Genomic DNA, 15,000 nt, shown 5'->3' with positions numbered 1-15,000 from the left:
TAATATGCGCATAACTTTATACAATGTAGTTACAATGTACAATGAAGGTCAGTCTACATTCTAAACTTCAAGAGAGAGTTAACTATCAAAGGGTAAGTTCTACTGTGTCAGAAACCCCAAGAAATTCATGGGATGGAGAGTTTGCCCTTGGCAAGTCACTGAAATTGCCATGGCCCATTCTAGGAAAATGAAAAATGTAATTGGGTGTAAGTGATAAGTAATAACTCTTGCTTGTCGCAAACTAGTAGCAAGGTCATCGCAAAGTAGAGCAAGAAGCCATCTCAACAAGATTGAACCGAAAGCATACTATGGCGCCTCTGCCAGCCACTGTACGGTCCATGTATGACCTTGGAGCACGGCTTACAGCCAGCTGGAATCAGCTGCATGCTGGTTTTTGCTGAGGGAGGAAAATCCGAGAACCTGGAGAAAAACCCTCGATGCAGAGTAGAGAACCACCAAAAATATTAAGTACTATAATACATATGTTGACTCACCCTGTAGGGTGGGGTCAGTTGCATTAAGCCTGATAAAGGTTGGCTCCCTCATGTACAGTGTTAAGTGTTCTGCAAGGTACTCTGGGTAGGTAGCAGAGAATGCCATCATTTGCTTGTTTGACGGCAGGGATGAGAAAATCCAACTGAGAAGAAAGATACACATTGAAAGTCCTGTATTGTAAGTTAGCAATTGATGTTAGCGTTCACACTGCAACCAGGTTGCACTCACAATACAATACAATACAATACAATCAGAAACCCATAAGGGTTGAAACGTGTAACGGTCCCTTGTGTGCTGGGAAACAAGCTTCTGAACATTCAATTTGCTAAGTACCATATTTGGAACAACAAGAGCGAGGGGTTTCCAAATATGGTACTTAGCAATGAAACATTCAACCAATCAGTTCGCACTGAATATTCGGAAGCTGTGAACGCGTGTTACACGTTTCAACCCTTATGGGTTTCTGGATACTATACAATACAATACAATACAATACTACTTAATTGACCGCTCCCCATAGGGCTTTTCTGGGCCAATGAAACACAAAACAACAGAACAGAACAACAACAACAATTGTTAAGAATCCCAACTGGCCGGAGGCAAACCAGTTGGCTACATGTATTTACAGGTGCAGCTAGGAAGTTGAACCAGGGACTACCAGGATCAAATTCAACGAGTGGTCAGAGGGAGGGATTTTTAGAAACAATTTATTTAAAGTTAAATTTAAGGCCGCTATGGCTATGACAACGCCACGAAGCAATTATGACTGGTTAAGAAAATAATAATAATAATCGTGAGGTGCATGTGCGTCACGCATTAACCTGCCTGAAGTACAAGTACTTATGATCAAAGTCATTGCATGAGATAGAGCAGATTGGGTCAGCTTGCTGTTCCATCAGTTCAGCACCCTTACATAATTAGCGAAAATATGCCTGTAGCATTTGATAGGTTCTGTAACTCCTTGAATGTGACTGAATTGCTGTCCCCCTGAAGTGTTAGGAGAAGGCAGTATCTGGCTTGCACTGAGTTATGCAAAAAAAAAAAAGTCTTCGGGTACACATAAACCGGTAGCCTTTGACCTTTAAAATGCCATCATGGTCATATTCTTGCTACATGCACTTGGTCTTTGAAATATTACGGACGATGGCAGACATTCAGCCCTCGCAAGCAATCTTCCTTGTGCAGACCTTTATGGCAAAATGGGTGGAGTTTGCAGGTTCTTACGATGCATGTATAAATGGGTACCGGTGAAAATGCTGGGGGGTAATTTACCCAGCAATGGACTAGCATCCCATCCAGGGGGGAAGTAGAAATATTCTTAGTCGCTTCATGCTACAAAAACCGGAGATAAGCGCCGGCCTGATGGGCCTTCCTAGTCTCGTAACAGAGCCTTTACATGTACCTTACTTTTGCTAGAAAAGTCTTCCTCAGTTTGGGGTAACTTACACGTTTCAACCCTTATGGGTTTCTGATACTATACAATACAATACAATACAATACCTACTTAATTGACCGCTCCCCATAGGGCTTTTCTGGGCCAATGAAACACAAAACAACAGAACAGAACAACAACAACAATTGTTAAGAATCCCAACTGGCCGGAGGCAAACCAGTTGGCTACATGTATTTACAGGTGCAGCTAGGAAGTTGAACCAGGGACTACCAGGATCAAATTCAACGAGTGGTCAGAGGGAGGGATTTTTAGAAACAATTTATTTAAAGTTAAATTTAAGGCCGCTATGGCTATGACAACGCCACGAAGCAATTATGACTGGTTAAGAAAATAATAATAATAATCGTGAGGTGCATGTGCGTCACGCATTAACCTGCCTGAAGTACAAGTACTTATGATCAAAGTCATTGCATGAGATAGAGCAGATTGGGTCAGCTTGCTGTTCCATCAGTTCAGCACCCTTACATAATTAGCGAAAATATGCCTGTAGCATTTGATAGGTTCTGTAACTCCTTGAATGTGACTGAATTGCTGTCCCCCTGAAGTGTTAGGAGAAGGCAGTATCTGGCTTGCACTGAGTTATGCAAAAAAAAAAAAGTCTTCGGGTACACATAAACCGGTAGCCTTTGACCTTTAAAATGCCATCATGGTCATATTCTTGCTACATGCACTTGGTCTTTGAAATATTACGGACGATGGCAGACATTCAGCCCTCGCAAGCAATCTTCCTTGTGCAGACCTTTATGGCAAAATGGGTGGTGTGTGGGTTTACGGAAAAAAACAGTTTTCTCTAGATTTCCCTGGTAGGCATTTTAAATCAAGACGAGCATATACAGCTGTATTGTTTTCACATACAAATTATTGGTAGAATGAATGAAATGGACTGACTTTATGCATTAAAATGCAACCGAACAAAATCTTCATTCATCACTAGGATTTTGGCAGAGTGGACAACCAACAAAATCAACACGCGTGTGATGCCAATTCTGGTAATTGAATCCGGACCATATTGGTGGGAGCCAAGACAAGGGATCTTACCAATGTGCCATCCCTGTCCCTAAATAAATTACCCCTGAAAAAGAAAATGCATGGACCAATAATCGTACAATGTACATGTATGAACCACTGACAGTTACACGTAAACTCACTTGATTTGCTCCTGAAAGTTATCTTCAAGCAGCTTGTCTGCTTCATCCAAAATAAAAAGTCGCATGGAATCAGTCTTCAGGAAACCATTTTCGATCAGAAACTTAATTCTACCTAAAAAAAAAAAAAAGTAGAAATTGTACAATGAACAAGACAATAAATTATTCTCAAGTGAAAAAATTGGCACCATACTGTATCTTACAAAAACCTTCAAGATGAATGAAATTGGTGGTAGACCAGTGATGCAGAACCACATGTCATGGTCATGAGTTTGACTCCTATTAAATAAAGCCTGGACCTTTTTGTTACATTAAATGTAACAAAAAGGTAAAGCCTAATTTCCGTCAAACTGCCTCAGCAATATCCTAGTGGCTGAGATATTAGCCCTTTGAATTCAACTAGTGACAGCAAAATTTTAGTCTGGTAACCTACTACCACTACTACTACTGGTGCTACTGCAACATACTTTAATACTCTATTCAAGTGTCAATGGATTAGATCTAGAGCACTAATTGGGAACACTTCAATTAAATCAAATCAAATTAAATTAACATCAATAATTTTATGATAAATTGGTTTTTCTGGAGATGGGAAACCCAAGTACCTGGAGAAAAACCTCTCTCAGACTGGCAGAATTATGATTGGTTTTCCCTCACGTACGATCAACAGCCATGTTTTTCAACGAAGACAAAAGGAAAATTTTTATGCTTACATAATAATAGAGTTCAACTCCTGGACGATTGGGTCAGACATCAACATGGCTGCCATTTCCTTGTTTAGGGGTACCAACATGGTGACTGTGAACCAACAAACTCAACCCACACGTGGCACCAAGTCTAGGAATTGAACCCAGCGCACATTAGCTGGAGGCGAATGACCTCACCAATGTGCTGTCCCTGCCATCCATCACCAAAGGAGGAATGCCTTTTGGCATTGATGGCGGGAGTTGTTTACTGGATAACCCACTGACTTCTCAGGTAACCCAGGGCGCCCACAGTTGACGAGCAAAATCATCTCACACCACTCCCAGAACGAATTCAATGGGTTAAAGGATTAACAATCTCTGTCCATTGAATGGCTCCTGATTTACATGTAGCCTTTTCATTCCCAATGTTGGGACAAGTTTTCAATACTTTATCTTTAATAGAGAGAGCAGAGTCAGTCAGAGAACTCACCTCAACAATGATTGTGTCCTGCATTTATTCTTAGACTTGGCATTCTTATGATGGTTGAGTTTGCAGGTTCTTACGATGCATGTATAAATGGGTACCGGTGAAAATGCTGGGGGGTAATTTACCCAGCAATGGACTAGCATCCCATCCAGGGGGGAAGTAGAAATATTCTTAGTCGCTTCATGCTACAAAAACCGGAGATAAGCGCCGGCCTGATGGGCCTTCCTAGTCTCGTAACAGAGCCTTTACATGTACCTTACTTTTGCTAGAAAAGTCTTCCTCAGTTTGGGGTAACTTACCAGAAAAATAAAAGAATTACCTGGTGTTCCCACAGCAATATGACATGGCTTCTTTAACACTTTCTTGTTGTCTTCAACAGGTAGCCCTCCAATAAATACATGGCAAACAAGGTTGTTCATCTGTGACCCAATTGCTGATATGACATCTTTGATCTGAGCTGCAATCTCTCTTGTCGGGGCCAAAATGAGAACCTGGAGTGACCACAATGTAATTAACATTTTACAGGGTCAGCACAGTGTGTCCTGTAAACTGCTGCAAACGCTGTGTGTGGCTTTGATCTCCTGGTGTGAAAAAATTTGGGTCTAATTGCTTCACATCATCCTTATACAAAAGACCAAGGCTGGGTTGTTCAAAACGTTATTTGTCATGATTAAAGTCAGCTATCATAGAAATGACTGTATTACTTGTGGCTGCAACATGGTGATATGTACAGTAGTTCAGGATTAGCCCTAATTAAGCTTTGAACAACAGTTACTTGTCCTTGAGAAATCATGATTACAAAAGCAGGGTGACCCCTAGGGTATGACCAGGTTGATTATTAACCCATGCACTATTCATTAGTCATTCTATTCATTAGGCACTAGTCATTTTATAAATGTTTAAGAGGCCAGGGGCCGGAATATCTTAGAGATTTTTTTAACATTTTAATGTGAATTACAATCTGAGGAACCCCAAGCTGACTACCAAAACCAAGATGGCTGTATATAATGCCTGCGTTGTCAGCGCCCTCCTATACGGGAGCGAGGCATGGACAAGCTATAGCAAGCAAGAGTGAAGCTAAATAGTTTCCACCTGCGAAGCGTCTGCCGCATCCTCGGCATCAGCTGGAAAGACAAGGTGCCCAACACTGAGGTCCTGGACCGCGCCGGTCTCCCCACCATGTACACACGACTCAGGCAGCGCAGAATGCGCTGGATTGGCCATGTGCACCGCGTGGAGGATGGTAGAATACCTAAGGACATCCTCTATGGAGAACTTGCCGTTGGCAAACTACCCCGTGGCCGCTCACAGCTGCGGTACAAGGACGTGTGCAAACTAGATATGAAAGCCTTGGAAATCGACCCCGAGAGTTGGGAAGACGTTGCAGATGACCGCAGCAGCTGGCGCTGCCTCCTCCATAAGCAACTGAAAGAAGGTGAAGAGAAGATCACCAACGAAGCCATCGAAAGAAGGACCAGGCGAAAAGAGAAAACAACAACTGACCCCGCCGCATCTACTTACATCTGTGAACCTCATGCGGCAAGGACTGCCATTCCCACATTGGCCTCATAAGCCACAGGCGGCATTGTTTAGAGCGAAGCACTACGAACTGACAGTGATAGGGCACAGTTTCCATGGTCGACTTCGACCGAAGGAGGCCTACTACCGGTACTACTACAATCTGAGGGGGGAGAGCACATGCCTCATGCTGCCATCTTTCAATTTAGAATACATGCATAAGTCATGGTCATATTTAACTACTAAGCTTTGGAACCGTTTACCCACTAGAGTTATGGAGTGTCCAGACTTGGCCGCCTTTAGGCGCGCGTTGCTTTTGTGTATGGCACGGCTTTAACTTTGCCAAATTGTCACGGATCTGGGTGGCTGGGTCAGACACATAGGTGTGCTATTCCATAGCATACATATAAATTATTTTAATTCTTTGAATTTTAATTTTGATGCACATTTGATCACAAATTAGATATTATACATATACAAATTAGATATCACATAGTTTAACAATATTTTTATCATTTATCATAGGTTCTTATTAGCTTATTATTTGTAATTAGTTCCACGTTCATGTTTAAACGAGCTTTTAGCTCCTAGGTGACATGTGTGTAAATAAAGTTCTTATTCTTATTCACAACAGTTTAACGCTCTAGATACCAAGTCAGGCAACTAAATTTGTAGCCATCAGGACCTGGTTGCTCAAAGCCTGCTTACAGTGTACAACTGTATGTGTATGTGTAGCGCTAACTTTTGGTTAAGAGGTATCAAAAGCTGTAGGTTTCCATGATGGAACATGTATTTAACACTGGTTAATGCTAACCATGCTTCCAGCAACCCAGGCCAGGTTGGTACAGCAAAGCAACTAGTCTAGTTAAGGCAACCTTTTGATCAAAATACAATGAACAGAATGATGTAGCAATGCTATCAGATCTCTTTGAACATTAGTCCTATCCCCTCTACAGTACTTAAGTACTTATGCCCAGGATTGGCAACAAGTATAAATGACAAAGCGCGTTTTTGCATTTTCCTTTTTTTGCCTGAATTGAACATTTGTTAACGCTCCTGCCAGGAAAAATAGCCCATTTTGATAAAACCTCTTTTAAGATGAAACTTAAATTTTGTTTTGAAAACTTGTTACGCTGTAGTGAACAGTTTTCACATCCAGTGTTATTTAAAGACAGATAAGCACAGGTAGTCATTTGCATTGACCCTTTATTGAGACTTGGCATCACCTAACACTTCAGATCTTCTAAAAATGTTTGATTGTCAATTCCCATGGATCTTTCAGAGATGATAAAATGAGCATATGAGGAAAAACAACAAGTATTGTAAACAAAGTAGCCCAGTAAGAAAAATGAAAAAGAGACTGGTCGATAATTGCTATTTTAATATGCTTTATCTCTGAAATTTAATTATTTTTTTTCATTTCGTAAAACAAATCATCTCATAATTTCGTAAAATAAAACTTTCATTAGCTAGCTGGTTTTAATAAACTTATGAGTTGGTTGCTGAACTAGTTGTAATATTTCATAGGTTTATGATTTTCTTCCTGGCATATTGATGCATCATAGTCAATGGGAGTCATAAAACTTTGTTTTTCAAGAAATAGTAACATTCAAAACTCTAAGAACCTTACATCCAACTTTTTTTGGGTTTAAAGCAGATGCTGTAAATTGAAGTTTATTAAAAAAGCCATTATTTGACATTGTTGAAGTAAAGATGATTGTGTTACTTCTCTGTTTCGTCAATTGTGGAAGGTTGAGTAATTTTAACAGAATATTGACAGGCAATAAACTTATTTTTCTTTGAGTGGGACATTTTAACCTTTATAAATGTGTAATTTCATCAAAACATTAAAAAATTTAATGTACAATTGTAGGATGAAACCAAAAAAAAAAGGAAAAAAAATCCCTTTCATGCATTTATGTTTTAAGCAAGAGTCGGACAAGTTTCAGACGAGTATTTTAAAATACCCTAAAGGTGGACGTAACAAAAACCAAGAAGCATTTGTCAATGCTACAGAAATGCAGTTCTAGACATTTACTGCAGCTAAGATTAAGGCCATCTGATCACATTCAACAAAAATGTAACAAATTGGACTTAATGTCAGAGCAACATTTTGGAGAAAGCCAAGGAGAGTGTGTCAAAATTGGACAATTCAATGGGAGACAGAGTACCTTGATAAAATGACATTTTAGCAGAGAGTACATTTTTCATGCACTCAGCTGATAAAATTTACCCTTTCCACCGAAGTGAAGGACAAATTTAGTTTTGTGCAGAATTGCTATTTGACATTTATACTTGTTTGGCTCCAATAGACCTTTTCGGCTTGTACATTTTGTTTTCCCAATACAGATCATGTGATAATACTCAGGAGGTTTCAATTGGTCTTTTGTTTTGTTCATTAAAATGAGGGCATGCAAGCTTGAATATGCCTGCATGTACTCTTTTTAATGAACAAAACAAAGGACCAAGCCTCCTGAGTATTATCACATGATCTGTATTGGGAAAACAAAATGTACAAGCCAAAAAGGTCTATTAAGGACGGTGCCTACATGTACTATTGTTAATGCGCATAATTATGTTCTGCGCATCTCGAGATACTCGGTTTTCCTATCAGTGATGCTTACCAATACAGTGATATTTTTGTGCGGTTTGAAACTACCCGGAGAAAGTAGATCTTTGTAATTACTCTTGGTATCCAAAAAGAAAATTGGGGGTATCCATGCATTTTTGAGAAAGAACGCCACACATAATTTGTATTTTAAAGCTTGTTACAAATAATTATTATCCATCAATTATCCTTGAAAAATGCATGGTTACCCCCAATTCTCTTTTTGGATTTGCATAATGATAAACCGGGCAAAAATACCTTTCAATTAGTAGGCACCGTTCTTAAATGCACACCAAATTTTGGTACCCATCACAAAGTGAAAGAGTCCTTTAAGTCTATTAATACATGTATACGGTAATTATTTCCAAAAATAAGGTAGGGGTAAAAGTAAGCGTTATTTTTAGCTTAAATAGCGTAAATGCAGCTATTTATGTTAATACTTGAGGAGCTCCATTTGGGGGATGATGTTGTTAATTATCTGTATTGCGAGCCAAGAGAGATATTGAAGCTGGGGACCAGAGCAAGGGCACAATTGGTGATGCTTACTGCAATCCGCATGCATCGAATTAACGTTAATTAACAATTAGACCCGTAGTCCATGAGGTGAAGCCGAATGGGCTATTGACCCATGGCCCTTGAGGTCGAAGCGTCTACAAGTCATGTAATTGTTTTAGTATCACCCAACTAGTCGGACACAAAAGGCAATAACAAAGTTGGCAAATGCAAGTTGAAGAAATATATATTTGGCAATAAAACAAAAGAAAGCGTCACGCTTTTTGCTACTCGAGGAGTATTACGAACAGTCCTCTAGTAGCGTAGCCAATCAAAATGCAGGAATTGCATTAAGTCCGCTAGTTGGGTGATACTAATCCTGGATATACTGTTTCTGTCTACTCATGTCCAATTTTATAGTCCAGAGCATGCTTAGTCTTACATGTAGATTAATTTTGTTATTACCTGGGTAGTGTCGCTGTTCAGTAAAAGACTCTCCAGAGCAATCACACTAAAGACACAAGTTTTTCCTGTGCCAGATTTGGCTTGAGCAATGAGGTCTATGTCAAAAACAAGAACATCTCAGGACGCTAATGACAGCTACACGTACTTGTATTAATTAACGACACTTCACTGTCAATGACAATGTGGGTATACATTGTTGTACATGTATATGTATACATGTACTTGGGAAAGAAAATGCATAAACCTGATGATTTTTGCCAACTGTAGCCAGCTAACAGCGTACAGTACCGCTCAAAAGTAAGTTACCACCCTTGCGTGAGACACAGTTCACATCGCACGACAGGAATTGTGTTGTGTGCAATGTCAAAAGATCTGCATGTACAGTGGCTTGACACACTCCTGCATGATTTTAATTGACCTTTTGTTAAGTATCTTAACTGTGACAATGACAGGAATTGCACCATGCGGCGCAATATCCAGTGTTCAGCTTTTCATGAAAGGGTAAAATGCACCAAAGATTGCTCTGACCTACCTAAACCACATCTTCCTAATGGAATGGCTTTGAGTTGAATTGGTGAAGGTCTCTCAAACCCAGAGGAGCTTAGGCCCTTCAAAACGTCAGCAGAAAGCAACAGAGACTTGAAATCCACAAGTTCCTCTGTTAACACATCGCCAGTACGCTGTCGTTCAGTGAACTTGTGAGCTGTGTGAACTCTTGGCATCTTAATATAGGACTGAGAGGTACAAGGCCAGTAAGAAATAGAAGCAGGTTAACTGTAGCAAAAAGAGCAGAAAATTCTCAGGACTTCCTTGCAGGAAATAAATTATGCTAGTGTTTGGGAATTAAATGCACAAGAAGATAGGTCTCCCAATGGCACAGACCTTGTCATTCTTAGCAAAGTAAAATAATATTAATGTTTTATCAATACACTTTATCTAATAATTAATAGAAGTCTAAAACAAGTCATTGAAGACAACAGGCTCGCAGTAAAAATAAAACACTTAACAGACTCTTTTTACTGAAAAACCTCTATATAAAAAATATATCACAATGGTATTCAAGCTGTGAACTTAAAGAAAAAAACTCAAATTCACTTTCCGGAGGTGGAGTCAACCTTCCCGGCTCCATTGTATGTTTAGAAATTTGATTGATGAAAGTAAAAATGCAGTTTGGCACATCAGCGCTTGAAGGTAAGACTCAGCAAAAATATTAAGAAAATCTCAGTAAGTTACAGTACAAGAACTCTTGGGCAGCCAGGTAGCTTACGACACAATACAAACAACAACAACAATCTTCATTAGTACCGATATAATTAATTATTTTTACAACAAATGAAACTAAAAAAAGAAAATAGTCAGTACAAGGTGCTTGGCCATGGAGTAACCATTAGCAACATGTAAGGTTAAAAATATCATCATGGCTCTTCATCAGGCCAAGTGTTCCACTGGTCTGTAAGCTCGACAATGTCTCAAATATAACTATAAAAGAAACTACATGTATAGATACATGTCCACGTAGGTGCAGGAGGTGTAATGCACCCTTGAGAAAGATGATAAACTCTAGGAGTTTGGTAACCGGCAACTTTAAGACAACTGAAAAAGAGGAGACCAAGGAAAGGATTCCAGTCTACAACCTCCATAACACCTTGTAGCTTTCAAGAGCAATGCATACAGCTTCGACCGATGGTGATGTAAAATGATAGGTTCCAATCCTGCCTATGACTCTGATATAAACTTTCAGTTGTACCTTCGCTCATTGCCAAGCAACAAGCTAGCTGTAAACCACCATTCCTGTTACTTAGTGGAAATTGCTATAATTGCACCATTACATGTATGTCCTCATTTTTCACCATCATTCAAGTCAAATTGCTAATGGGCCATTCCATTTTTTATACACCCCCACCCCAAATTGAGGGGCTTGGAAATCCAGTTTGCTTGATCTTTCACCTTTTTCCCTATTCCCGCTAAAAAAACCATACCCGGGGGAGTAACCCCGGAGCGTATATTAGGCTTAAATGAAATGGCCCAATGCACCCCGTGCAGACTGTGGGAATCATAGTCAAAATGTTAATGTGAACGGTTGCAGCTAATACATACAAGTCAAAACTTCGAGATTGTAAAATTACTGCTCATTTATCAAAATAAAATTTACTTACCTGAAAATTTGTCGCAACAAACGTTTACATCACGCACGGCCCCTCTCATGATAGACTGCAAAGTTGTAGCGAACAAGAAGCCGCCATCTTGATTTGTTTCGTTCCCAGGTCCTCTCGTTCCAAGTCACAGGTCACCCATCAAAGTCTGTTCCATTTCGCTAATTTGTACCTTACCCAAGTTAAGCTTGCGTTACTATTGTTTCGTGACAAAAAAGCAAGGTGGTTTTCACGAAAATAACGTTCACGTGTTTGCTAACCTGCGATCAGGCACATTTTTAGCTTCGCCCATATGTTCTCTTATGTCGTCGCTCCACATTACGTAGCACGCGAAACTAAAATAGAGCCTGATCGCAGGTTACGTGTTTGCTTTCTTGGTCTCTTGGTGGCCTTCGAAGTTATCAGTACTTATAAATCAGTACTTATACATTAGTACGTTCTTTGATAAGCTTCACGAGGTCCCTGATATGATATGAATTGATTCTTGATTTTGCGCAAGATTCTTCACAACTATAAAATTGTGGGAAGAGAGATTAATAACTGAGGAGAGCGAACGATTGAAGACATTGATTAGCATCAAGAGTGAATTAGAGAAGAGTGCTTATTTATCAATTTGCGGTCTTGCCCCAGCACAGTCACAAATAGACTTATTTTTAGATACAGTTAACGCACCGGCGACCGGCGACGGATGCTCACTGACTCAATGACTGAACGCGCAAAAACATACAAAGGGTCGCCAATTTAACCAATCAGGAGAAGCCATGTCAAACGTCACTGCTTCTGTAATGTTTTTTAGGGACATGACAACGTATTTTCGCGGGAACGGGTATTCTAAAAATAGACCCATAAAAACAGTCTTGTAAGCATACTCTTGTAAGCATACAAACACCGAACATGGAAAACGCAATTTAAGATTTAATTTGACATCTATTATTGACTGTAACGACAACGACTTCTTTAAAATCGATTCTATTGAATGTAAAACCTAATATATATTAACAATTTTTCCATGAGCGAACAATGGGATAACATAAGGTGGTACAACGCAACGAGGCGCCTAGCGCCAGGTTGGCTACAACCAATCTCACATCCAAAAAGCGCGGATGGAAAAATAATTACGGTAATACTCTCACGTTTCCTTGGAAATTTATTTCTCCCTCAGATTTTTCAGCTGCAACACTAAGCGCGATCATCCATGATTCGCTATCGGAAGTCAATTATGGACTTCCAACGGCACACGAGCTGATAATCGAGCATAGGTCCGAACATTGCAACCTCGTTCCCAGGGCTTTTCACCGCCGCGAGTGGGTGGTGAAAGGCCCTGAGAAAGAGACTGTGAGCATTGGTCCAATGAGACGGAGCGACGACACACAAGCGCTACAAGATAAGGAAATGGCAACCTCTCTGAACTCGTATTTTGCTGCTATCCTTGAAAAAAGCTGAAAATGCTATCTATTACTGCCTCCAGTCACTGCCCACCCAGTCCCAAACGGTCTGGCAATTGGAGAAATACTCCAACTGTTTGAGTTCTCCGTCTCTCTGAAAACGCAGTGAAATGAAAGTCAGGGAATTCCAGGTTAAGAAGTCTATGGGGCCTGTAACATTCATCCCAAGGTCCCAAAACTTGCAGGCAAGGCGATTCCACCAGCACTAAGATCTTTTCCATCATAGTATTGACAGCGGTAGAGTGTTTTCAGATTGGTAGATAGCTAGAGTCACACCTATATACAAGAAGGACGATGAATTGGACCCGGCAAACTATCGACCTGTATCCCTCCTCGGCATCCCGAGTGAAATACTTGAATCAGAGGCAAATGATAACATAGTACAAAATGTCTTTAACGAAAACAATTTAGTCTCCAACAGACAGTGGGCGTATCGCTCCGGGTATAGGACTAAATTACTCTTCGTACACTTTACCGAAACTTGGAGACGGGCAGTGGCATGGATGAGGATAAAGTTGTTGCAGTGGCTTTTATCGATTTCGAAAAAAGCTTTTGACTGTGTTAGCCACGACATTCTTGTAACTAAATTACAGCAGACCTTTGGAATTTATGATTCATTTCTAACTTGGTTAAAAAGTTGTCCTAGGGGTAATTACATGAGACCGGGACGAACTCAGACGGACCGGCGTGAGTTCGTATCAGCCTCCACACATTTCCTCTTTTGCGTTTACATGAACTCAGACCGGTCTGACTTCGTCTCGGCTGCTTTAACGAGGGTTGTCCAATACACCGACATAATGAGATTCATAGCACTTCACAATAGACATCACAAAGTGTCCCCCAACCTTAATCCTTAAAAAAGTAGTAACAGTTTTGAGAGACATAAAGTGCGGGACACTTTGTGACACTTTGTGATGTCTATTGTGACGTACCAGGAATCTCATTACAATCTCATTATGTCGGTGTATTGGACATGTATGACCGGGTCTAGAAAAATCAAGCCTGTATGCCTTTGGGTCAGCCATACATTTATTACAAAAATCCCGTCCCGAAACCAGGCACCAAACATGTCGTTCCGGTTTCAAGTAAAAGGCTGCAAAAATTTCGTACCGGTACAAGTTCATAGGCCGGTCTGTGTTCGTCCCGGTCTCATGTAAACACCCCGTGAGTGACAGACACCAATTCACAGTTGTTAACGGAACCAAATCGGGGATCCTTTCAGTTTACTGCGGTATTCCACAAATCTCCGTTTTGGGACCAACTTTATTTATGCTTTTCACTAACGATCTTCCATCATCAGCAAAATTGGGAGAGCTCTTCATGTACGCCGATGACACAACTATTTCATGTGTTGGAGAGAACGTGGATTCAGCAGTAGCTCAAATAGACAAAGCAGTTGAAGAATCTCATACGTGGTGTCTAATTAACCACTTAGCATCACTGCCGAAGAAGTGCGAGACGTTTTTGATATACATATATATATATATATATATCTACAGTAGGTCTAGTTTCGTCGGACCTATTACAGGCTCCACCGTTGGGGTTATGGAGCAAAAAGGAACGTGGCGAAAAAGAAAAAAAAATTGGCGAGCGAAGCAAGCCCAGCGGGGGATTTGCTTAAGAGATGTAAATTAATGAAAGAAATGATATATAACATGAATCATATACTAAACTGCGGATATGAAATCAAGTTAAGCTATGATCTTCGCAGTTATTGACGAAATTTTAGCAACTTCGTAGAGAAGCCTGAAAATTTCAGGACTTCAACGACGCGACGCTCATTTGTGGGTTCTAATGTTCCTAAATTCTTCAGGATTCTCTACGCAATTGCTTAAATTGCGTCCATAACTGCAAGGATCATAGCTTTATTTAATTTGATTTCATATCCGCAGTTCAGTATATGATTCATGTCATATATCAATTCGTTCATTCCTCACGGGAACATTGGAACTCACAAATGACCAGCTCCCAACGTCAGTGTCTTCTTAGCTCAGTTGGTTAGAGTGTCGCACTGGTATCGCGAGGTCACGCGTTCAATACGAAGTCCTGAATT

General features: G+C 40.2%; 1 protein-coding gene across 1 annotated transcript in view; it reads right to left on the bottom strand.

The window, feature by feature from the left end:
* LOC138057105 (probable ATP-dependent RNA helicase DDX20) overlaps nucleotides 1-11,605 on the bottom strand; it is a 22,011-nt gene extending 10,406 nt beyond the window's left edge. The window contains exons 1-6 of the mRNA XM_068903154.1: nucleotides 11,506-11,605; nucleotides 9,882-10,123; nucleotides 9,350-9,444; nucleotides 4,586-4,757; nucleotides 3,097-3,208; nucleotides 495-637 (exon numbers count right to left, since the gene is read on the bottom strand). Coding sequence (XP_068759255.1) covers nucleotides 495-637; nucleotides 3,097-3,208; nucleotides 4,586-4,757; nucleotides 9,350-9,444; nucleotides 9,882-10,071 — 712 coding nt within the window. The 5' untranslated portion in view covers nucleotides 10,072-10,123; nucleotides 11,506-11,605. The remainder of the gene's footprint in view (nucleotides 1-494; nucleotides 638-3,096; nucleotides 3,209-4,585; nucleotides 4,758-9,349; nucleotides 9,445-9,881; nucleotides 10,124-11,505) is intronic.
* Nucleotides 11,606-15,000: the final 3,395 nt, after the last annotated feature.

The sequence above is a fragment of the Montipora capricornis genome, chromosome 7 (genome assembly GCF_036669925.1).
Source record: "Montipora capricornis isolate CH-2021 chromosome 7, ASM3666992v2, whole genome shotgun sequence".
NCBI classification, from domain to species: Eukaryota; Metazoa; Cnidaria; class Anthozoa; order Scleractinia; family Acroporidae; genus Montipora; species Montipora capricornis.
Note: the sequence above shows the minus strand (reverse complement) of the source record. Positions and strands in the feature narration are given on the sequence as shown.